This window comes from Lissotriton vulgaris, chromosome 5 (assembly GCF_964263255.1).
Source record: "Lissotriton vulgaris chromosome 5, aLisVul1.2, whole genome shotgun sequence".
Classification (NCBI taxonomy): Eukaryota; Metazoa; Chordata; class Amphibia; order Caudata; family Salamandridae; genus Lissotriton; species Lissotriton vulgaris.
In genome coordinates, this window is record NC_141693.1 from 1,016,810,844 (window position 1) to 1,016,837,415 (window position 26,572).

The following is a 26,572-nucleotide window of genomic DNA, read 5'->3' on the forward strand; positions in this document are numbered from 1 at the left end:
CTAGGTTGAAAGCAAAAGAATCAACTATCTGTTTGCTAAGAATAGAAATTATCGATGCAATGAATAGATCAACTATTAAAATTGGAATATTATATGATATCCTATTGACTAGAATTCAAGATGATTTGGAAAAAACTGAAATAAGCTGGGCTGCTAAATTAGGAAATCCCAATGTGGATATTGATAGAGGTTTAGAACTGACCCATCGCCTTCTCATATCAAGTAATCTTTAGGCACAGCTCTTTAAAACTATATTTAGTCTTTATTATACTCCCGCCAAATTATATGCATGGGGGAAAAGGGAGAATGATCTCTGTCCCAGATGTTTACAGGGACCAGCACTCTAATTCATATGTTTAGTAAATGTAGCGACCTTGTTGTAATCAAAAGTATGATATCGGACTTTTCGGAAGAGCTATTCGGGCATAAAATTCCTGAATCTGAGACACTTTATGTACTGGGGTATGATAACTCTCTGAATCTTTCAAGAAGTGAAGAAAGACTGGTATTTATTGGTACAGCTGTGTTAAGAATTATCTTGTCCGCACGATGGAAAGATGCTGATCCACCTAGCTTCCAGATGTGGCTGGCTCGTTTTATGGCTGTTTTTAATTATGAAACTGCCATATATGCTACAAGGGGTCTTAAAGCAAGGAAAATGGGAGAGACGATCTGGCTCCCAGTTACTAATTGGAAAGCCGGTAACAGTTCTATTACTATTAGCAACCCTGGTTAAGTCACTAAATGGCAGAAACCTACAACGTTGTGTGTAATCTGTAATATATCTTTTAAACAATGTTAATCTTCTGTACTACTCTATAATAATGTTGCTTAGTCCTTCCTGTTTTCTATGAGTATCTCTCTGTACAACATTGCGTTATTTTGTTGTGAATTTTTGTAATTATGTATTTTTTTTTTACTCTTGTTTGAACTGGGTCAAATAAAAAAAAAAAGGAATACACAGATATGTCATTATACACCTAGAAAATTTCGCTGGATGAAATACTGGGAAAAAATCAGGAATTGCCATGAGAATCGGACCAAATTACTAAGAATGCATATGAAATGAGATGAAGGGGCCTCCTCTTACCACTGAACATATATGGATTCACAGACTGTGAGGCACCAGTGACTAGGTAGAAGTATTTTACTGCAAGAGGGAAAAGAGTGAAAGAACAAAGTTAAAGAGTGGTAGGACACAGCCTGTTTATGTCGTTAGCAGGGAGGTGTACTTTCAAAGGCCATTTGAAGATCCCATTTTACATTTGGAGATTCTAACAGAGACCATTATTGATATTATCTCACTGCCATGATCTGTCGACCTTCGTTTTACCAGACTTGTGTCCTCGATTAATATGCATTCAAGGTGTAGAATGCCGACCATATTAGGAAAACAGCAACAAAGAGGAAAAAAATAAATAGCTTCATTCAAAATCCTGGAATTACAAGTGTAATTAACCCTGGATGAAGTGGAGAGGGTATGGAAGAGTGGAAATTATGGCTTGTAACCCCCCCCCCAATAAGATCAATGAAAAACAAATCTTGCTAAGTGATACACATTGAAAGGAAGCAAATGAAACTAGGGCATTTAAAGGAGCAAACAGGAAGATCATCTTGTCTCAAAGTTACAGAAATAATGTATTGATTCTAGTTTTCCAGCTTGAGGACAGAAGATACAGGCATGCAGATGCATGATAAAGCGGTCCTTATAGATGGGGCACATCATTTTATTTAGTTATTGCTGTCCTTTCTTTAATAGGTCTTGAGGAGATGAGCTGCGTCCCCAGGCCTCAGTGCCCCCAGGAGTGCACGTGTTTGGACACCGTTGTCCGTTGCAGCAACAAGCATCTCCTAGCCCTGCCAAAAGGGATTCCGAAGAACGTCACCGAACTGTGAGTAATCAAGGGCTCTGGTAATGACAGCCTTTTAAAGAGCAAAAGTAGGATCGGCCATGGTGCTGCAATTCAGCCCTTTTTACATATTTACCACATTGTGGGGTCCTGCATTTACAAATTGCTATCTCTGTACTCAGGATTCTCAAGTGCCCATCTAAGTTTATTCCAAAAGTGTGACTCAGATTGGACAAAAAACACATTTAAAAAAAACCCAAATACAATTCATGTTTTAGGATAAACACAGTAAGTACATTTACTACATAAATGTTATCATAAACCACAAGGGTCAACGATGTGATTCAGTCTACCATGACATAAGAAGGCAGATCATTCTATCTTCATTGTGTGCCTTATTCACAAAACAACGAATACATCTATGCAGCATCTGATTTTTGAATTATGTTTCCACATTTCTCTGGATTTACAGTACTCAAAAGAATGCACATCAGCAACCTCTGTAAACTGTTGATTCCAATCTTACTTCTATAGCCTCACACTTACTCCTTTGGATTGTCTCCACTACAGACAATCTGCAATTGTAAGAAGTGAGGACATAAGCATTTTAACATTTAACATTTGTGTTCAATATGAAAAATATCATCCCGTGATGTGGAGAAAAGCCTTCCCCTTCATTACCTGTTAATATTGGGATGTTTGGTATACTTTCATAGACTATTTGCACACATCGTCCTTTTCTTACATGAGCAATTAAGATGGAAAAAACTTAGATGAGATATGCATTTAAGATTATTACTGTGTACTCCACATTCCTAATGGCTGCCCTCCAGCCCAGCTACAAGGAATGGCCAAATCCCGTCCCAACTTTAAACTTGCTGACTGTAGAGAGTCTGCCATACTGATTTACTGCTGGAGAAAGTAAGGTTCAAGCTAGAAAATGTGTCAGCTCCTGAGTCTGTGAATCAGGAGTTTGGAATTCCAGTACTAAATCCAAATGTATGATGTAAATGTAATATAAGACCACAAAAGGTTTAGTGAATGAGGTCCATAGAGTGCATATTCTCTGAAATCATCTAGATGCTAATGAGGCCGACAGATTGCCAGGGACTCCCTTCATAGGAAAGTAGGAAAGGTGTGGTTTTGGAATATAAGAGTGGAATATCGATGTCACACAATATCATGACTAGAATATTAAGGACAAGATGTTTATATACATTTTCTATTCCTAAATCCACATGTAGTGTGGCTCACTGGTTAGAGGCGGCAGACCCGAGAGCAGAGGACGGCCCGGGACCAGGGTTCGATTCCCGGCGCGGCAGGTTTCTGGACCAGGGTCAGCGGACTCGATAATTCTCTCGCCTCGGTGCCCACTCTGATCAGCGATCACACCCGGCAACTCTGGGCATTAGCTTGCCTCATCTTCACTAACGGCCCCACCAGACCGCCGGGGATGCCTGGTCTCACCCTGGAGATACCCATTAAGGGACCATCTCTCAGGGAAGCCAGGAAGGGTTTCGCAGCGGTCGAAGCGCCTTGGGACCCTCCGGGTAAGTAGTGCGCTATATAAATGCCTATACATACATACATACATATACATACATACATACATACATCCCTTGATGATATATATATATATATATATATATATATATATATATATATATATCCAACACAACCTTTTCTCTTACGCAGAAAAAAGCCATTGAGCCTGATTCCATGAAGTTACAGTGCTTTATTTAAACAGACAAAATTCATGAGTTGCCTGCAAATGTTCTCTGTCCCAACGCGTTTCAACTCTGTCCTCGAGTCTTGTTCACGGGAAAATAATAGCTTTGCCATCTTGAAATGACCATGGTTTTTGTAGACCCCTTGATTGCATAATTCACAGAGCCTGCAGGCCATTTACTTTTGGCATGCGCAGTGAATACAGATCGGCACTTAGTGTTTTCATGCAGCGTTTTAACTTCTTACAACCACTGCCGAGTGTCATTTTTTAAAAGCCAATTCAGTGCGCAAAGTCATTGAAGAAAATAACAATTCACCAGAATGCAGGCATACACAAGATGATAGTCCGTATTGCATCTTACTTCATTAGAAATCCGTGAGTTTGAAGGGCATTCCAACTCACATCCTTGCCTCGTGCTCTTTGGTATTATAATTGGGAAATCTCCTCTCTTTTTCCAAAGCATGCTGCGAGTGAGTCGGGCCTCTTTTGACAAATATCACCACACAAAGTTGCTCCGTGAAAGGGGCCCATACTCCAATAAGGCGGCTTCAATGTAGCAGGCACAGAGCTTCCTGCTCGTAAATCCAACACAACCTTTTCTCTTACGCAGAAAAAAGCCATTGAGCCTGATTCCATGAAGTTACAGTGCTTTATTTAAACAGACAAAATTCATGAGTTGCCTGCAAATGTTCTCTGTCCCAACGCGTTTCAACTCTGTCCTCGAGTCTTGTTCACGGGAAAATAATAGCTTTGCCATCTTGAAATGACCATGGTTTTTGTAGACCCCTTGATTGCATAATTCACAGAGCCTGCAGGCCATTTACTTTTGGCATGCGCAGTGAATACAGATCGGCACTTAGTGTTTTCATGCAGCGTTTTAACTTCTTACAACCACTGCCGAGTGTCATTTTTTAAAAGCCAATTCAGTGCGCAAAGTCATTGAAGAAAATAACAATTCACCAGAATGCAGGCATACACAAGATGATAGTCCGTATTGCATCTTACTTCATTAGAAATCCGTGAGTTTGAAGGGCATTCCAACTCACATCCTTGTCAGGCTCAATGGCTTTTTTCTGCGTAAGAGAAAAGGTTGTGTTGGATTTACGAGCAGGAAGCTCTGTGCCTGCTACATTGAAGCCGCCTTATTGGAGTATGGGCCCCTTTCACGGAGCAACTTTGTGTGGTGATATTTGTCAAAAGAGGCCCGACTCACTCGCAGCATGCTTTGGAAAAAAGCCAATTATAATACCAAAGAGCACGAGGCAAGGATGTGAGTTGGAATGCCCTTCAAACTCACGGATTTCTAATGAAGTAAGATGCAATACGGACTATCATCTTGTGTATGCCTGCATTCTGGTGAATTGTTATTTTCTTCAATGACTTTGCGCACTGAATTGGCTTTTAAAAAATGACACTCGGCAGTGGTTGTAAGAAGTTAAAACGCTGCATGAAAACACTAAGTGCCGATCTGTATTCACTGCGCATGCCAAAAGTAAATGGCCTGCAGGCTCTGTGAATTATGCAATCAAGGGGTCTACAAAAACCATGGTCATTTCAAGATGGCAAAGCTATTATTTTCCCGTGAACAAGACTCGAGGACAGAGTTGAAACGCGTTGGGACAGAGAACATTTGCAGGCAACTCATGAATTTTGTCTGTTTAAATAAAGCACTGTAACTTCATGGAATCAGGCTCAATGGCTTTTTTCTGCGTAAGAGAAAAGGTTGTGTTGGATTTACGAGCAGGAAGCTCTGTGCCTGCTACATTGAAGCCGCCTTATTGGAGTATGGGCCCCTTTCACGGAGCAACTTTGTGTGGTGATATTTGTCAAAAGAGGCCCGACTCACTCGCAGCATGCTTTGGAAAAAGAGAGGAGATTTCCCAATTATAATACCAAAGAGCACGAGGCAAGGATGTGAGTTGGAATGCCCTTCAAACTCACGGATTTCTAATGAAGTAAGATGCAATACGGACTATCATCTTGTGTATGCCTGCATTCTGGTGAATTGTTATTTTCTTCAATGACTTTGCGCACTGAATTGGCTTTTAAAAAATGACACTCGGCAGTGGTTGTAAGAAGTTAAAACGCTGCATGAAAACACTAAGTGCCGATCTGTATTCACTGCGCATGCCAAAAGTAAATGGCCTGCAGGCTCTGTGAATTATGCAATCAAGGGGTCTACAAAAACCATGGTCATTTCAAGATGGCAAAGCTATTATTTTCCCGTGAACAAGACTCGAGGACAGAGTTGAAACGCGTTGGGACAGAGAACATTTGCAGGCAACTCATGAATTTTGTCTGTTTAAATAAAGCACTGTAACTTCATGGAATCAGGCTCAATGGCTTTTTTCTGCGTAAGAGAAAAGGTTGTGTTGGATTTACGAGCAGGAAGCTCTGTGCCTGCTACATTGAAGCCGCCTTATTGGAGTATGGGCCCCTTTCACGGAGCAACTTTGTGTGGTGATATATATATATATATATATATATATATATATATATATATATTACCTACGGTAGTTATAGCTAGGACCTAGTTTCCATAGGAAATCGGCAACATTCTATTTGGAATACCTTTGGCGCCGGTGGATTCATCTTCGTGAATTTCTCAAAGAAGATGGCCTGCTCCGCTCCGCTCCTTTCCTGGAAGTTTTGTGGGGATTCGTCAAGCGGGGTCTGAGAAAAAAGGGGAGTCCCAAAACGTGCGCGGACCTTCGCGTGCGCGAGCTGTATGCTGATTGTGCCTCGGTAGACTGAGCACAAAAAAGCAGAAAAACAAACATGTAGAACTCAAAAAGGGGGTAGGGTAGAAGCACCCTGACCCCCTAGGCCTGCTCAGGGGGTCCCACAAGGACCCCCAAGGCAATTATTTTTTTTCAAAAATCTGAAAAATCGCGGGGTGCACGTACCGTGCGCGCACGGGTACGCGTACGTACGCGTACGGTACGCGGGGGGCACATTTGCCGAGTAGTGCAGGGAGGGGGCATGGCCTCCTCCCTGTTCCCATTTTTTAAATTTATTTTTTATGTTTAAGAAGGGGGCTGTGTAGCCCCCCTTCTTTTTCTTTTTTTTGGGCCCTGGGGACCCCATCCCCTAGGGCCTGGCCTAAGCATGGGCGAATTTTTTGAATTTGCGATCCGCAAATTTGCGGATTTGCGAATTAGCGATCCGCAAAATTCGCAAATTTGTGCGAATTTGCGGATTTTTGGTTTTTTGCATGTTCGCGGGGTTTTTTGCGTGTTTGCTGGGTTTTTTGCGTCTTCGCGGGGATTTTTGCGTCTTCGCGAGCCGCTTGCATAGCGAAGTTACCCATGCAGTCGTTTATGGGAGAGGGAGAGAGAGATAGATAGATAGATAGATAGATAGATAGATAGATAGATAGAAACAGAGAGAAAGAGAGGGAAAGAGAGAGGGAGAGAGAGAACGAGAGAAAGAAAGAGAGGCCGGATCTCTGAAGGGCCAGATTCCTGAGTTGCCCCTACAGAACATACAGCTTTTTATTTTTAGCAAAATGCATATGAAAATTGTGTTGTAAAGGTCTCTTTTAGTTTAACCCCTCCTGACAACTCAAAATGGGTGTATTTGCCATCCTCTCCCTTCTTCCTGTTTTTTTATATCTGTAAGTGCTTCCTGATGAGGTTTAATTCCTTGGACAGGTGCCTCATTGCCTACTTGTAACTATTCTCTGACCCTGCTTCAAGGGTCAGAGCAGGGTCAGAGAATAGTTGCAAGTAGGCAACGAGGCGCCAGGAAGCAATTAGCAGCAGGTGTCCAAGTTGAAGTTAATTTGTTTGTAACCCTTTTGTAAAAGGTTACAAAGAAATTAGGTTCAACTTTTGCACCTGCTGCTGTAACCCTTGCTTGGCTGAAAATTCGTCCCCGCTGATTCGCGGATTTTACCGCAATTTCGTGAGATTCACGGATCGCGAAATCGCGGAAAATCCGCAAATTCACCCGCGAAAAGAATTTTACGCCCACCCTTAACCTGGCCCTCTCCATTGGGGACTGTGGGAGGGTCCCTAAGCCCCCCACGGTCCCTGCCAGCTCCCCGCATCCTGCGTGAGCCGGCATTGCTTTTCCGCGTGGCCCCCCTCCAGTGGCTAATTCCAAGCCCCGGGGACCCCATCCCCGGGGCATGGCCACATTTTTTTTTTTTAACGAGGGTGGCTGCATAGCCCACCTCCTCAGGCCACTTAAGGCTCCGGGGACCCCATCCCCCGGGCCGGCCTGCCTCCTTTAATTTAATTATTATTTTTTTTATTATTTCGGGAGGTGGCCGCATGGCCCCCCTCCCGGACCTCTTCTGGCCCCGGGGACCCCATCCCCCGGGGCCTGGCCCTCTCCATTGGGGACTGTGGGGGGGTCCCCAAGCCCCCCACGGTCCCTGCTGGCTCCCCGCATCCTGCGGGAGCCGGCATTGCTTTTCTGCAAAGGGAGCAGCTAACATGCTGCTCCCCATGCAGAAAAGCAATCAGCTTTGGTTTTTGAGAGAGAGAGCAGGCTTCCTGCTCTCTCTTTCAAAGACCATAGAAAACTACAGTGTCCCGGGGTGGGCACCCCGGGACACTGCAGGAGCCTACCCTGGGGGTGGCGGTTCCCTAGTGCCACCACAAGGCTACAGGATGGGGGCCGCGCGGCCCCCCTCCCAACATTAAAAATCCCCACGGGCTGGGGGGTCCGTCACGCACCCCCTATTTTGAATACTAGAGCCCCGGGAGGTGGCGGTCCCCGGGGCATGTGGTGGGCTTGAGCCCCCCCCCCACCCAGGTTTTGTTTTTTTATTTAAAAAAAAAGAAGCCCCGGTGGGTGGCGGTCCCCGGGGCTGGGGGGCCCCTCTGGGCCCCCAATATTATATTTAAAAGAAGCCCTGGGGGCGGTGGTCCCCGGGGCAGAGGGGGGCCGTGAGCCCCCGCATACATAACGTTAAAGCTCCGGGGGTTGGCGGTCCCCTGGGTTGGGGGGCCCCTTTGGGCCCCCCATTATAATTGAGAAAATTACCCCCGGGGGCTAATTACCAATAAAGCGGCTTTGGGTTTGTTTTTTTCGTGGGACAGATGTACTCTACGCGTATCCTGCGATTTAAAAAAAAGTAAAAAATATTTGGGCCTTGGGGGTCCTTGTGGGACCCCCTAAGCAGGGTTAGGGGGTCAGGGTGCTTCTACCCTGCCCCATTTTCTTGTTTTTTGCATTTCTTTTTCAGTTTTCTTTTGCCTCGGTTCTACCGAGGCACAAGATGGCTGCCAACACTTCCTGGTTTGGAGTGTTGACAGCCAATTAGCATAAAGCTCGTGCTCGGAGGGTACGCGTACCATACGCGTACCGTTCTTTGTCTATAGATATATCTATGATTTTACCTTTGATTTTCTCAGGAACTACTGAACGGATTTACACCATTTAACAAAAAGCATGATCTGCGAACCAAACTCTACCTTTTTGCCAAATTTGGTGTAATTCCGTTCAGCAGTTCGGGCTGTAGCCTCACTTAAAGGTCCCTACGGAAAATTGCATGGGGAAAACACGTTTTGGGACCCCCCTTTTTCCTCAGCCCCCACTTAACGAATCTCCCCGAAACTTTCAGGATAGGAGTGGAGCGGAGCTCCGCATCTTCTTGGAGAATTTTGCAAAGATTTGTCAACCAGCGCCAAAGTTATTCTAAATAGAATGTGGCGGATTTCGTATGGAAACTAGGTCTTAACTTTAACTACCTACTGGGGACCGCCAGTAGGAAATATACACATAAATGTATATATATCTTTTTACCCCATGTTCCCTAAGTATGCCACTTATATTATGAAATAGAAATATGGCTGTTTCCCATGGTTGCCTTTATTAAAAACCCACTCCATGACACTTGCAGCCGTCATATGCCCATCACATAGAGCACTGTCTTTGTGACCCGGATTGTAAGCTTAATAGCCATGATGTTCACTTGTTCATAGCAACAGACCATAGGAAGAAAAGGGGTTGAGCCACACTGACTTGAGCATGTAAAGTGGGCATCCGTGCAATAATAACCTTCTGCTTTCTCTACCTCTATAATGTGTTTAATCTTTCTCCACTTCATTAATGTTTCCTCTTTTCCTCATCTGCTGCCATAGATTGATTTTAAAACATGTTTGCTACATGACTGAAAATCTACCAGTCTCTTTTCTTTCCTCAAATCCGAATGTATCAATGTTGGTATAGTTAATTATCAGTACAAACATGATTAAGGGCCAAAGACTGTAATATTGGGGTAGACAAAACTTTTGTACAGAATATGAAATAGGAGAAATCCACCCAATTTAAAGTTCCACTGCAGAGCAAAATTTCACAACAAAGAACACCCAAATTCCTTCTGAGGCGCATTCAAGAAACAGACAGGTTTCAAAGTTCAATCAGTGTTTGTGATTATTTCTGACAAAATGATTTCCCAAAACACCTGAACCACCCAGGAACGAGTCTATTCATGGGGGTCGTGAGTTCTCACAGGACCTCATTTTACTGCTGAGAACCACATTAACCTCCTGGAACTGCATGGATTGGTCAGTTCTCAGTTCTGAGGCATTTTTCCTTCATGGTAGGCATGAGCTACGTTGCTGAAATGATTTGGAATTTGTTGACGCATATACTGGGAATAAAAAACTCTATTTTGCCCAGCTCTGCTGTGGCATTGGCGTATCAGAACGGTCAGCCCTCTGCCCTCCTTTTAATAGCTCCGTGCATCTACCACTTAATATCAGCTATTTCCTTCTTCTGGATTTCCAAATGTGCATTGATGATATTTTGTGGTGCATCAACAGTTGGGGTAGTGAGTTGACCTGTACTGTTCCTTTCTCTCTGGACTGAGATATACCTGCCTGAGGACAGCAAGAGCTGAAAGATGTCATGCTTGATGGCCTAGAAAATGCGACAGCACAAAGATATGCAGATATGTGCTGAATGGACTTCACTTCTAATCAGGTCACTCCTTGTTAGCTGGGGTACAGGGGCGGTGCTCCACACCATGCTCAAATGTTGTTCAAACTAAACTTTCAGTTGGACCAATAAAGGCTCTCATGTAGTTTATAATCCAGAAACATTAGGCATGTTCTAACCTAACCACAAATATAAACACATACATGGTTAGAACAGTTATTCTTTCCAGATAGAACTGTGACATCATTAGAAACAATGAGTTATCTCAGGCCTCCCCCAAGAAACTGCAGACCCTGCCGAAGATGTAAACGGATTACACCTTTCTAATCAACCTGCCGTAGTTTCCAAAGTCCCTTACGTCTCTGAAGTTCTGTAAGCTTCTGAAGTCCCTTAAAACTCTGTATTACAGGGTATTGTGAGCAGAGCTAATAGATCCTAAGCATCTGATTGGCTGGGTTGTGTGCCCCGCCTGTAGATTCGCAGCAGATAACGTTAAACTGCTACTAGTTCGTACATTTGAAAGAATCACTGGTTTTGTCTTTGGAGACTTACTATTCAAGGTTGGTTCTTTAAATCCTTAATGTAGAACATTACATGGGGAACATAAATATTTCAGGTTTTGCATTTCTTCCAGTTCACTTGCTGATGCCTTTCTGGGATCATTGCTTCAGGAGACGACTGAAGCTAGTGTTATCACTACTCCTTTGTAAGGTGCGTTTATTTTATCCTCTTTCCTTTCACTCTTACAAACAACCATTCCCCATTCCTGCCTCTGAATTTACCCCATCTGGCACTGATTGTTCTGAAGAGGGTCTACTCATATAGTCATACAGTATCATTTATGACTTTCTTTATATCTATATCTATATTCACTGAAAAAACATAGGTTTCAGGCCTTATATAGTTAGAAATTAGTATTTAAAAAACCATTGAAATTGATCCTATATAGTTAGTTGTACTAACTATATTTCGGGCACCCGCACTCCACTGCTGATGATGTCACATATTACATCATTCATGACATGGTCAGTGACATCACCGATGACATCACTGATGACATCTCAAATGACATCACTGATGACATCACTGATGACATCATCGAGTGACTGTATGTTTCTGTAAAGTTTAAATATGTTTTACATATTGAAGAATGAGTGGATGTATAAGTGTCTGGATGAAGGATTTAGTAGGTGAGTGACTGACTGTATGAGTGAGTGATTAATTTTGTCTTACTGAATGCATGGGTTAGTGACTAAACTCTCTGAATGTGTGCATCAGTATGTCTGTTGTTGTGTAAGCTGCTGCATGTGTTGATCAGTAGCTATATGAGTGGTTGTATGGGTTATTGATTGGTTGCCCAAGTATTTGTATGGGAGACTGAGTGTGTGTGTGGGTGGCTGGGAGGTGTGTGACTCTGTGCATAGATGTGTGAGCAGTTGATTCACTAGGTGTATGGGTTCAAGACTGCATGTGGAAACATGTGTATGGGCAGTTGACTGTGTGCATGTGTGTGTTGGTGAGTGAATGGATATCTCAGTGCTACATGTCCAAGTAAGAACATATGTAAAACACAGTGCATGTAAGAGTTGGCATATATAAATGACTATACAAGAGAGCCAGTGATTCTGCGATTGGCTGTATGGATCATTGTGCACTTGTATCAGTGATTGTATAAGAGAGGAAGTATGTGTTAGTATATGTTTGAATAAGTAAGGTGTTGTGTGTATAACTGTATAGTTGAGGAAATGGAAGTGTGATTGATTCTTTGCATGACTGACTAGGTGTGTGAGTAACTCCATGGATGAGTGGCAGTGTGTGAGTGTCTGTATAGGGGTATGAGTGGATATGTTAGTGTTGTATTGATGAATGACTGTATGTATAAGTGATTCTATGGGTGAATAAGTGGATGTGTGTGTAAACCTAGCAATCAGTGAGTGCGTATGTAGTAACTGGTATTGGTGTGTCAATGGTAGTCTGGATTTAACACTGGGTGTATCAAAGGTTATATTAGAGTGTAAGGAGGTGCATCATATTATCACATGAATTATGTCATCAGTGATGTCATCAGTGATGTCACTGACCATGTCATGAATGATGTAATATGTGACATCATCAGCAGTGGATTGCGGGTGCGCGAAATATAGTTAGTACAACTAACTATATAGAAGCAATTTCGATGGTTTTTTAAATGCTAATTCCTAACTATATAAGGCCTGAAACCTATGGTTTTTTCAGTGAATTTCAAAGGTTTTTTATATGCTAATTCCTAACTATATAAGGCCTGAAACCTATGGTTTTTCCAGTGAATTTGCAAGGTTTTTTAAATGCTAATTCCTAACTATATAAGGCCTGAAACCTATGTTTTTTTTAGTGAATTTGCAAGGTTTTTTAAATGCTAATTCTATTAGAGGATAACGTTTAAATATGTTAATATCCTTGTGGGACCACCTGAGCAGCCCTAGGGGGTCAGGGTGTTTCTACCCTGCCCCCTTTTTGCATTCTACACGTTTGTTTTTCTGCTTCTTTTGTGCCTCAGTCTACCTAGCACAAGATGAATGCCAACACTTCCTGGTTAGAAGTGTTGACAGCCAATGAGCATGCTGCTTTCCTGTGAAAGGCATGCTGATTGGCTGCCACTGTCTGTCAACACTCCAAACCAGGAAGTGTTGGTAGCCATCTTGTGCCTCGGTAGAACCAAGGCACAAGAAAGCAGTGAAACAAAGGTGCACAACATGCAAAGGGGGCAGGGTAGAAGCACCCTGACCCCCTAGGCCTGCTCAGGGGGTCCCACAAGGCCCCCCCAGGCCCCAAAAAAATAATATTGTTTTTCGGAAAATCGCGGGTGGTATGCGCACCGTACAGAGTACAGTAAGCTTACAGTAAGCTTACTGTACTCTGTACGGTGCGTGTACCCCCGCGATTTCCCAAAAACAAATAAATTGGGGGGGGCCTGGAGGGGCCTTGCGGGACCCCCTGAGCAGGCCTAGGGGGTCAGGGTGCTTCTACCCTGCCCCCTTTTTGAGTTCTACATGTTTGTTTTTCTGATTTCCTGTGCCTCAGTCTACCGAGGCACAAGATGGCTGCCAACAATTTCTGTTTTGGAGTGTTGACAGACAGTGGCAGCCAATCAGCATGCAGCTCACACTCAGGAAGGTACAGAGTACGGTAAGCTTACGTGCACTCACTGTGTCCCACCCATAGATATATAATTTGGGAAAATTCAATTTTCTCAACAACTACTGGAACGATTTTCACCAAATATAAAAAAGGCACTACTGCATACCAGTCCCTACCATTTTGCCAAGTTTGGTGTAATTCCATTCAACCGTTCGGGCTGTAGCTGTGTCTAAAGGTCCTATGGAAAATTGCATTGGGCTACATTTCACATTCAATTTTTTCAAAAACTACTGGAGCGATTTACACCAAACATACAAAAGGCACTGCTGCATACCAGTCCCTACCATTTTGCCAAATCTGGTGTAATTCCGTTCAGCCGTTCGAGCTGTAGCCTTGTCAGAATGTCCCTATGGAAATTAACATGGGGAAAACACGTTTTGGGACCCCCCTTTTTTCTCGGCCCCCGCTGACGAATCCCCCCTAAACTTTCAGGGAAGGAGCGGAGCGCAGCGACGCAACTTTAAGGAAAATTACAGGCAGATTCCTCAATCGGCGCCAAAGTTATTCCCAATAGAATGTTCGGAATTTCCTATGGTAACTAGGTCCTAACTATATATACCTACTGGCGACCGCCAGTAGGTAATATCTATATCTATATATATATTTATCTCTATATATAAGAAAAGTTGATAATCCAGCTCAAAATACAACTTTGATGTGAAAATCCTTCCCTCCCCTGTAAGCTTGGAGCCATGATAGGCCTTTGCGTTCAATTCCCAGTGTCCAATATGGTGCTCCCATTCCTCTGGAACCATAGACCCTCCCATGCGATGGAAAGTATTGAACATATACTTTTGAACCCCTAAGGTCTGTACTATCAATCGTTCTTAATTCTTTTTTTTTTATATAAATATTTTTTATTTGCATTTTCAACCAATACAATAACTATAAGCATGTCATATTTGGTCGCAGTCCTGAAATCGTTCTTAATTCTTAGCAAACATCAGCAAAAAGAATAATGGAATGAGCCTTCAAAGTGCACCTAGACAGTAGTTCAGTATTTGAAACTGTTAGGCATAAGCATCCCAGGACTTTGTATGTTGCCTATATCACAAGAATTTAACTCTGACAAATCCCATTACAGCCACCCTTCCGTCCCCCAAATCCAACCACAATACAAAGCCAGACTTAACATCCAGGTGAATCCTGTAGCCCATGAATACTCCGTTTATTGACAAACTATTGTGTCGTTAAGGTGGCTAGGTGCTGGCCATGTGCAGTTAGATGCTTCCCTCCTAGATCTTGTGTACAGAGCTAACATTTTAGTACATGGATCCTAGAAACAAACTAGAAACATTTAATCAAATACCCCATTGCGCTGTAGAGGTGAATCTGCACTTCACAACTGTAAGTGCAGTTACTGTGGTGATTACGTCAGTACATCGTTAATCTAAATCCTGTGCCAGACAGACAAGCTTGGAATCCCTGATTAGAAGCTTAGAAAATGGTGGATGCAGGGGCCCTAGAGGTGCATATAGCTTGCCCTTATTTTTATGTCCTCTAAAATGGATGACATCACATTGCCAGCTTCTATGGCTCTGTTCCTCTCTAACCTTTGCATTACTATTAATATTTGTGCAGATCTGCGTACATTGCTGGTTCACAGGGCGCCGTGAAGCCCCCGCTTTAGCAGCTACAGTGAGGATGGGGCTCTTTATGAGCCTCTTCTGTCTGGAACTCGGCAGGCAAAAGCTGATCATTAGCGCTGAAATACAGCACCAATAGAAGAGCAAGCAACAACAACAGGGTATATAGTACAGGAAATGAAAGAAGGACTATTAGATGGAAGGGTGAAAAGAAGACGTATGGATGAGTAAGTATATGGAGGAATGAGTGGGTGAAAGGGTGAGTGAAAGATTGGTGGATGGACAGATGAAAGAATGTCAAAGTAAAGGGATGGTTGGTTGGATGGATGAGTGTGTAAATGGATACATAGATGGACAGGTGAATGTATGATAGAGCAAAGGGAGGGATGGATGAGTGAAGGCATAGCTTGATGGACAGGTGAAAAGATGGCAGAGCAATGGATGGATGAGTGTGTGAAAAGAAGAGCGAATGGATAGCAGAGTGGATGAATGAATGGTCGGATAGCAGAGTGAATGGATTGATGGATGAATGGCAGAGTGGATGGATGGTAGACTAGATGGCTGGTTGGATAGATGGAGGAGTTGATGAGTTAACGGATGGCAGAGTGGATGGATGATGGATGGACGGCAGGGTGGATGGATGGTAGACTGGATGGATGGATGGATGGAGGGCAGAGTGGATGGGAGGATAGCAGAGTATATGGATGGACGGCAGAGTGAATGGATGAATGTCAGAATGAATGAATGGATGGATGGCAGAGTGAATTGATAGGTAGCAAAGTGAATGAATGCATGAATGAGTGGATTGCATAGTGGATGGATGTATGGATGTATGGATGGATTGAAGAGTTGATGAATTGATGGCAGAGTAGATTGATGAAGGATGGATGGATGGACACATGGATAGCAAAGTGGATGGATGTCAGAGTGAAGGCATGGGAGGCAGAATGTATGGATGGATGGCAAAAACCGGTGGATGGATAATGGCAGAGTAGGTTGATGCATGGCAGACTGGGTGAATGGGTAGTTGAATAGCAGAGTAGATGAATTGATGGATGAATGTCAGAGTGAATGGATGGATGGACGGAATATTTTTAGTTCAAAGTGGGGGCAATTTTCATTTTCTGGCTACTTCCTTGCTGGTTTATGTCACAGTACTGACCATGCCTATTTCACCCCATAGGTATCTGGATGGGAACCAGTTCACCATGGTACCAGGACAGCTCTCCACATACAAATATCTACAGCTTGTGTAAGTATACCATAGTAACACGTTTGGTAAAATGTATGACACAGCCCACCGCCTCTGCTTCCTGGTCCCGTATGTTACTAAAGGTAGACAAAAGCAAATGTTTATGTTGGAAATAAGGAAGCAAGAATGTGGGCTCTCTAAAATCTCAGGATGGTGTGGTCTTCTTGCAGCCTCTGTACAAATGTGAAAGTGATTGTTTGCAATAGAACTAAGTGAGAATGGCGTCCCATTATAAAGTCAGGCACAAAACACTCCTCAACAAAACTGAGAGAACAAGAGCAGAGGCAGAAAGTGATATACATACATCGTTATACACAAATCGTAAACCAACTAATAGGTCTGAGTTGCCCACCTCACTGATCTTCTGTCAACAGACCACAAAATTACAATACACTTAAAAAACACAGAGAGGCAACATAAACATTTCAAAATGCACAAATGCACAATAGATTAATCAATCCGGACTCTTTGAATGGTGTTAGATATGATACTTTAATGGAATCTTGGACCATATATGATGGAATAGTAGACCCAGGGTGCAGCCAATGCGTTTCGGCCCGAATAGGGCTTCCTTAGGGTAATCGTCAAATTGCTCCAACCTTATGTTGGTCTCGGAAGTACCTGGATCAATACTTCCAAACTTTCAAATTGGTGCATATTTTATTCCATAAAGACAAGTATTCTTAACTGAGACCTTTCAGTTCGTCCCCCAACTCAGATGAGAAGTCCGTAGTAGTAACTCAAAGCGCAACATGTTAATTCTCCAATATCAGCAGAGCAATCCAAATTCTGAATTCTTGTGATCACTATGATAGGTGATGCACAATGGCTTATTCATTTACTGTAGTTGTTACTGCATTTTTCTCCCATTAGTAATGCTGTGCCTCTTGACCCGCCATCACTCGAATATGTATTTATTTTATTGTTGAATTTTATGACGCATTAAGTGAGCTGCAGGGTCAGCAGAGCGCAGTACATGGATGCATGAAATGTAGGCAACATGAAGACAGTGAGGCCAGGGGCCAGTGGAGAACTGTACATGGACATGGGGATTTATTTACAATGAGAACTTAGGGCAGTAAGTGCATCTGGATAAGGAAGAACACAGCAACAGCATGACCATGTGGTGACATGGAAAAGGGGAGGGACACAGTCTAGAATGGGAGCAGACAAGCTAGGTTGTGAGTTGTGTAATCCTGTTCAACCCAGCAGCATTTGAGAGTGCCAGCACACTGTTAACAAGCATTGGCAAAGCCAGTAGGCCATCTCCATGCAGGTGCATTGGCGTAGAGTGTTGCATAGTATAGTGCCTTTTAATTCTTTGGCATACTATGCAGCATTGTAGAATGCAGTTGCATGGATTAGACTGATGCATAGTAGTGTGGAGTGCCACAGAGTGGAGTGGCGTATAGTGGTTCAGAGTGGAGTTGGGGTAGAGTTGAGTGATGCAGAGGGCAGCGGGCCAAGTAGAATCAATTGTCATAGAGTGCAGAGTAGAGTCTAGGGGGATAGAGGTCAGTGATGTAGAGTGGTGCAGAGTAGAGCAGCATAGAGTGGTGCAGAGTAGAGTATAATAGAGCGCAGTGGCATAGAGTGCAGTGGTGTAGATAAGAGTAGCGTACAGTGTTGTAGTGCAGAGTAGAGTGGCGGAGAGTTCTGTGGTGGTGAGTGCAGTATTGCAGAGTAGAATGTCAGATTGCAGTGGTGTAGAGTGTAGAAAGCAGTGGCGTGGAGTACAGTGATGCAGAGTAGAGTGCAGTGGCATAGAGTGCGGTTGTGTAGAGTGCGTTGGCGTAGAGTGCAGTGGTTAAGAGTAGAGTGGTGTATGTGCAGTGGCATAGAGAGGATTGGCACAGAGTGGAGTGGAGTGGCGTAGAGTGCAGTGTCGTAGAGTAGACTGTTTTAGAGCAGAGTGAAGTGGAATAGAGTGGACTGGTGCAGGGTAAAGTGCAGTTGCGTAGAGTGGCATAGAGTGTAATGCCATAGAGTGTAATGCCGTAGAGTAAAATGGTATAGAGTACAGTGGCATAGAGTAGATTAGAGTGGTGTACAGTGGATTGGTGGAGAGCGTAGGGGGATAAAGTTGAGTGTTACAGAGTAAAGGGCATTGGCATGGAGTGTATTGGTATAAAGTGCAGTGGCGTAAAGTGCAGTGTTGGAGAGTGGTGTAGAGTACAGTGGCGTAGAGTGAAGTTGTGCAGAGTAGATTGGTTTTGTCTAGACTGGTGTGGTGTAGAGTGCAGTGGCGAAAAGTGCAGTAGTGCAGAGTAGAGTGGCAAAGAGTGCATTGGTATTGAGTAGAGTGATACATGGTGGAATGGAGAGGCATAGCATGAAGGGGCATAGAGTGCAGTTGCATAGATTAGAGTGGTGCAGAGTGCAGTGGCCTGGAGGGGTGTAAAGTGGAGTGGTGCAAAGTAGACTCCAGTGGTGTGGAGTGGTGCAGAGTAGAGTGGTGTGGCGTAGAACAGAGTATGCGTGGTATGGTAGCGCCCTGCCATTACAGAAAACACATTTTTAATTCAAATAACTATTACATTTGCACGGACATACAGTATTACTAATAAAACTATACATTTCACAAATGAAAATGTGTGGAAATTGCATCACCTAGTGTAATGATTTGTTTTGATCATATTAAATTATTTCTATCCAACACACTTCAGAAATAACTAAAAATGTGCTACATTTGTGTTCCTAATTCTGATGTATTCCGAAACACTTACACAGTTCATTTAAATGTTCTCTTGTGCTAGAAAAAACCTCTTTCCTACCCCCAGTATCCAGCAAGATTGTCACATAAATCCTATCGCTTTGAAGTCAGAGAAAGAAAAGTAAACAAGCATCCTCGGTAGACAGCTCCCTGACATTTGACCAGAGTCTTTCAAGTCTCAGCAAATGTGACAAGATAAGAACAAAATTTAAAGGCCTGTTTACAGAAAGCGAGTTTGTGGAAGAATACTGTAAACACACTTTAGGGCACGGGAGGGATGAACATAACCTGGAGAACCAAAAGCCAATAAAGCCAGAAAATGTCAGTTGCAAACAACAAAGCCAATGGTAATCAATGGGAGAAATGTATTCCTAGGTCAACTTTCTTAAAGTCGCCAAGTTGTCTTTACCAAACAGCTGAGCTGTCTGGTAAGCTGTGACCTAAAAAGAGCCCTGCAGTATCCCAAAGACCTCTTCAAATGTCTACTCTATGAAGGGATGTACACTTTAGTGTATTCCAGACTCAGACTGAATCATTATAAGCACCATCCAAGTTAGTGTATTCCAGACTCAGACTGAATCATTATAAGCACCATCCAAGTGACTCCAACACCACTCCGTTGCAACCAAAGCATTCATAAATATTGCTGGCTTTACAGTACATTTATGTAGCTTGCCATAAAATCTTTAAATGTCCATATTATACATTAAATATAATCTATCCACTGACATCTTTAAGGAAAAGGAAAGATGAAGAGATTGTGAAATGTGTTGTGTGTGTGTGTGTGTGTGTCTTTTTCTGTGCTTCTGCTCGTATATGGGTGGGTAGGTAAGCATTTTTGTATGTGAATGGGTATGGGCGTGCAAGTGTAGTTGTACATTCAGAACAAACAGTAGCATTTACTGCAGAACGTTGAAGAAAGCAATCCCTATGGTATGTAGGGTTTAAGTCTGGATATTGAACAGGCAATATCGGGATACCTTAATATTATGGCCAAAATATTGAGCACCAAAATATCATGGATGCATTTGTACATAGGTAAGTGTAGATTGGCAGTTCTTGATTCCACATCTAGGTACAGTAAAGATATATGGATATCGTCAATGTACATATATGTGGAGTTATGCGGAGAAAGTCTATAAATGCTTACCTGTCGATATTTTGGTCCTCAATATTTTGATAATGATATTAAGGTATCTCAGTATTATCTATGCAATGTGCAGGGGCGATACTGTATGCATGATATCATTAGAATATTGTGTGCAATTCCTGAGTTTGCACAAGTGAGTTGTAAATCAAGTTGAGTAATATATCAAGCGTATCCAGCACAGCCAGTGTGTCTTAACCCCTTCGATGCTTGTGACGGAACCATTCCGTCATCAGTCACGGTTGGGCTGTGCTGATGATGGAATGGTTCTGTCACAACCACACCCATTTCAATGAGGGGCAGCACAGCAGGGGAATCGAGGCAGCAGCCATGTGGTTAAGGGATAGAATCAATAATGTGGAAGACCGGTTTGCCGTGGCCCCCTGAAGACCAAGGAGAGTAGTTAGTATTTTAAATTTATGCTATCACTAACCAGACCAACCATTGACTGTGTGAAGTGGGATAACTCCGTAAAAGACTGCAGAGAAATTGTAGAGTCAATTTAATGTCTTCAACAAGGTAGGAACAACATTGTGAAAGGTGACTAGCGTGTTAAAAACTGTTTAGTTGCTCATCACTAGAGATCTAATGTGGGGTTTAGAGGTCTGATAAGGGAGGTCAGTGATGTTTTTTTAAAATCAGATTTTTACAATATAGATTCTAGATGAATTTCTCCAGAGATCCCTGCAGTGAGAAAGAGGTATATCAGGGGGATGTGTCTGGAAAGAGGACATGGTATGTGTGTACTCAAGTTATATAAAAATGGCTTTGAACATGTTGTTTGCTTCTTTTCAGAGATTTAAGCAACAATAGGATCAACTCTTTGAGCAACTCATCTTTCACCAACATGAGCCAACTCACAACACTGTAAGTTATTAAATTCGGCATGTGCTAAAGTCGTGAGTTATTGTTTACGTTTAGAAGGTGCTCATGCATCACCAATAGTTAGGTGAGTGGATGTCTGAATATACCTACTCATAAAGATGCCACCAGTCTGGCGTTAGAATACTCTAAGAAATAACAGTTGATGACCTCGCTGCCGAGCCTGCATATGAAATAGGATCCCCAACTTTTCTTGATTTCTTCTCCAACAGGAAGCCGCCAATTCCTGTTTAGAAAACGTCAGTGGTCATGTACACCCATAGGGCTGCCTAGTGTCGTTTGTCTATAGGGCCAATATTTATCACAAGAATAAACATTAAATAAAGGATTTGATAGACTCTTTGACTACTTATACAGGCTAAAGAAACTTCTATGCAGAGATAGTTCACCTTTTCCCTTGACTGGGGCTGAATGTTTTGATTTGTTCAGTATTCCGTCCATCAATTGTGTCTCTTTTCCTGTCTCGCCCTAAGTGTGCTGGGTATGCCCAGACGTGAGTCCTGGGCTCACTGTGCCACTGGATTCAAGCTATCCTGGCTGATGAGAGGTGAAACTCCAAAACCGGTCCTAAGATGCTTGTTTCCGGTCCAGGGAGGACCTGGCTTGGCAGTTCGGGCTGGACTGTTCCCATGAGGCAGAGGGTCAAGACTGATTTGCATATGGCCAGGTCTAAACTGGGGTAGCATGGTGAACAAAAGAATGATAGATTTAACCCAGATCTTGTGACTGAGGTTGAATGTTTTGATTTGTTCTGCATTCCGTTCATCAATTGTATGTCTCATACTTCACCCTTTCCCATCACCTTTCAGTTCATGCATACATATATGTAGCCTGGTGTCTGTACCTGGGTCTATTGTATAAATACACAGTACCGTTAAGCAGAAGTCATTGCTAATTTGCTCTTTTGTGTCTTTTCACACAACCGAGCAAGGCACTGTCAGAAGGTTAACAAATTCTCCTATTGGCTTCAATCGGATTAAGGAACTCAATAATGCCCGATTTATCAAACTTGTAATTATTTTCTGAGAATTGTTTTAATGTTGGCGAAGTGGAAATTTAGTTGACATATGAACAAAAAGAGTCTGGTGCATGGCAGATGGGTTTCTCATGCATTAACAAACAGTGCTTGTGCACCACTGCCCTTTCAAGCCCTCTACGAAGATGGCGAGCAAACCAGGCATTCATAGATATACTCCGTTACTGATAAGTGCCACATACCCTCTCTTGAGTTCTCAAGTGTGGTATGCTTGACTATTCACAGACCTTTAGGAAGCAGTTACAGCTCATATATTGTATCAAATTACTTTCTTGTTAAGGCTCCCATTCTGAGACACTAAAAAAATGTACCCAACTTTATAGAAACTGGACATTCCCACAGAGCCTTTTCTTCTTTTTTACCCTTTCAAAATATGAGTTCCTTATTAGCACACATTAAGGATACATCACTGTTTCTATGCCTAATATATCGCCTCCTGACTTATGCCAATTTATTGATCACCGGACCTTTAGTTGATGTATACACATTTCGACTAACACCACGCAGGTAACTCCGCTCCACCAGCGTAGTTTGCAGATTTTTGCAAATACGCAGGTAAGTGCCTTCTTTTTAAAAATTTTATTAATTTGCGAGGGGGGAGGGAGCATAGCATAGCGCAGTTCCTCTGAGATTTTTCAAACTCCGTGGAACTACCCTTAGAGGCACTACGCCAGCTCGGCTCACCCTTAATTTCGACATACAATAGTAATTTATTTTATAATTTACTAATATTGACTTCTGGTGTTCCTGACAGTAAAGGTTTTATCGTCATACCGTCTAAGTGCATTGATACATATTGTACATTTTAAAGTGCTGCTTTGTTTTGTTTTTCGGTAATAATAAAAATGCGTTTAAAAAAGGGAGAATACATCACCATGAACAGTTTTTATTCTCAAATAAACCTGTGTTTCCGCGTTATTTACAGTGCAGTATAAAAGATGTTGTATACAAACCTGTTGTTGTGGCATGATCTCACTCACAGTAGTTTATTTTTGTAGCGTTTCCTCTGCAACTGTTTTCACTCGGGTATGGTCTGCTTTTGGATAGTGCATGCTTGTGGTTTATATTATATTCTTTAATTCCAGATGAACTTAGACAGAAGAGGTTTTGATTTTATTTTTATTGGAGCTGATGCTCAAGATGCACTGTTAGATATATCGACTCCTTACTCGTTTTGCGGACTAACTGTGTTTTGGATATTGAGGTTCTTCTGATTTAGGGCCTGATTACGACTTTGGAAGTCTTGGAGTGGGCCGCCACGCCAGCGCCCGCTCTAAGTCTGCCAAAGTCGTCCACACACCGCCCACCGGTTTATGAGTTAAAACCCGATGGGCAGTCCTGCGGCGGCTGGCACTCGGTGAAGACTTTTAAAGGCTTGTATGTGAACCTTAGAAAGGCAGTGCTGTGGGGCCACCACACCGCATTGCTGCATGGCATGAACTGTTACGTCCATGCTGTGCAGGAAATGTGTGTGCATGCGTACAGGGGAGAACACCATGTGCCCCCCTGCATGCATCCCCTGGCCCTTAGGAAACAGGGGGTGCTGAAGAGTTCCCTTTGTTTCTTCACCACTTCACTTTTTATGGCAGGCTCACTGTCATGAAAACTATAGCAGTGAGGAAACTTGTAATGTGCTTAGCCGTGCCGCACCGGTACTGGCAAGCATATTGCAAGCCTCAAACTGCTGTACCACTCTTTTCAGTGGTCCGACCGCCAAGCTTGTATAAGGCAGTCAGACCGCCGGTGCAGTAGTGCCAGCACCGCCATCGTGGCTGCGGCAGTCCATAGGACCACCGTAGTCATAATCAGCCTTTTACTTTCCTTCAATGATGTTGGTATATAATTAATTTGCAGTTCCTTTACACTGAAGAAGGGTACATTAATGCCTGAAATGCACTGGAGTGGAGCATCAAGTTTGGTATAACTATGATATGAGATTCTATGTTGATTTTCAACAACAATATGAATTAACAACTTTTCATTTTTCAAAAATATCCATGATTTCAATACACCTGGATGTCAAACATTTGCAGTGATTGCATCATTAAATATGTGTATTTGAAGACGAAATAAGGTACTGCAAGTATTATTGTTTTGGGACAGTCCCTGAGTCATGTGCGCAACAAGTCTGTACCCCAGGTTGGTATGCAGCATCTTTTATAGGTTCTTTTTTTACCCTTGCCATCGGGCAAGTTCCACCCATAGAGCCGTGAGAACTATCCCCCCCTATGCATAACAAATAGATGTGATCATTGTGTGTGTTATTGTGGTGTGTAGCACAGAACCTAACTTTGCCATAATGTTCACTTCTGCTGCTTTCCTTTATTCTCAGGATCCTCAGCTATAACTCCTTGCGATGCATCCCACCATTGGCATTCGAAGGCCTGCGCTCATTGCGGCTGCTGTAAGTTCCGCTATTTTGTTATGAACCCTGATTCTGTTTCAACCCCATCTGTTTTTTCTTAGTGTCTTCGTAAAGATTCCCTTCAGCAATTATGTTAGCCGAATTAGAGAATGGTCCAATCGCTTGTCTTAATGGGTTTGAGTCCTTACAGCACTTTTCATACCTACAAGATAATTATCAGGACATTTTGTGGTCACCTGATAATTACATTGAATTGCAGCTGTGGCTATCAGATCAATGGAATTGGAAAAAATGTACTCCAGGAACTCATACTTTGGGGGTGAAGGTGTTGCAACAGAAAGGAGGTGAAGTCACAAGGGACAGTGTCATAAAAATCAGTCTTATACATTTACTTTTTTTGATTTACCACAAATAAATTGGCAAAAAGGACAATGTAATAGCAAATCTTTTCCGATTTAATTGGTCACAAAGGCTGCATTTTAAAATGTATTATGGGGTTTAGGCACCCGTTACAGAGATCTTTGCATTCCCAGTAACTCTAAGAGGATAATAATAATGGTAAGATAACTCTGGTGGTTAATGCACTGGTGGGACAGATATGTGCCTTGCCTACTCACAGTTTAAACTTATAAAGTAGCATAGAGAGTTATTACGTCTTATGCAAAGCAGATTGTGTAACAGGCAGATACATGATTTGTATTTCATCAAGGAGCTGCATTCAAACTGTAAGGCATGGGCTTGGAACTTTATTCGTTTTTCCAAAATCTGTCCTATTAAAAGGCTGCTAAATATATAGGTTGCTTTGAGTAGTATTTAAAGTCCTCAATATGATGGTGGAGGGACCGACAGGATGTGGGTAGTGGATCCTCTGCCCACAGCCTTTCGGTCCCACTGCCACATTACAATGCTGGTGGTCAGACCCATGTCTGTTTGGGGATGGACTGCTGCCTCCAGCAGGAACAGGGATCCTGATTGGGCGGTGGTCGGAATCATGATCCCAAATGGAGGTAGTGCCTAGGCAGGCATCGCCGTCAGGATTATGGTGTCCATTTCAATATTCTTTTCATGGCAGTCCATAAAAAGGCCGTCAGAAAGGGAGTTTGGGGGGCCCCAAACAGGGCCCCAGTCTCTTGTGCGCCAATGCAAAATGGCTCTGGGGTACATGTAGTGCCCCCAAGCACCTTCATGCACCATGTGCCATGCAACACATGGAGCATGGCACACAGTGCTTGGTTGTGCACAAAGTGCTCCCTTGCACTGCAGCTTGTGCTGCAGCACTTTCCGACCACCAGCCTGGCGGTTGCATCCTAAAAAGGCGGTCAGACCACCGCCTTCTTGGCTGGCAGTCTCCTGGCTGTCGTGATAGCGGGCAGCAATACAACCCTCCGCTATCATAATAAGTCCCTAAGTCTCATTACTACAGACAACTCAAATCACTTTGTTACATTTTAATTTCTGGATTTCAGTTTCTACCGGCTTGCACTCGTAACATATGATGGCTACCAGTAAGGATAATATTCCACTCTTACACATTATAAGCCTCATTATTTATGTAGCATATCATGTTCACAGATTTACACATGTATGATTTATTGTCCAAATATATAATGTGTGCATGTGATGTAAAGTGGACTGCCATCCTACGTTTTGCTGGAAAATTACTAAGTGCTATTTAAATTGTTATTTGTGTAACTAAACATACAGACCGATACATCTGCCATTCTTACAGTGCATGCATATATGTCTCATGTACAGGGATTGAACAAAGCTAAAAAGCTGCCTTCAAATCGTAGTTACTGTTAAATACTTGTGAAGTGAAAACAGGATGTTTGCCATTGTTTTCCTCAATTGCATTGGCATCAAGGTGACAAGCTACAAAGAGCTCCCAACCAGGCTCACAGGCAAACATTAGGAGGGCTTGTGACACATTAAATAGAACCT

The 26,572-nt window shown here is 42.8% G+C and overlaps 1 protein-coding gene across 1 annotated transcript in view; it reads left to right on the forward strand.

Moving 5' to 3' along the window:
- Nucleotides 1–26,572, forward strand: part of SLIT1 (slit guidance ligand 1) — an 842,620-nt gene that overhangs the window by 650,343 nt on the left and 165,705 nt on the right. Inside the window, exons 21-24 of the mRNA XM_086922632.1 lie at nt 1,760–1,892; nt 16,420–16,488; nt 21,144–21,215; nt 24,599–24,670. Coding sequence (XP_086778758.1) covers nt 1,760–1,892; nt 16,420–16,488; nt 21,144–21,215; nt 24,599–24,670 — 346 coding nt within the window. The remainder of the gene's footprint in view (nt 1–1,759; nt 1,893–16,419; nt 16,489–21,143; nt 21,216–24,598; nt 24,671–26,572) is intronic.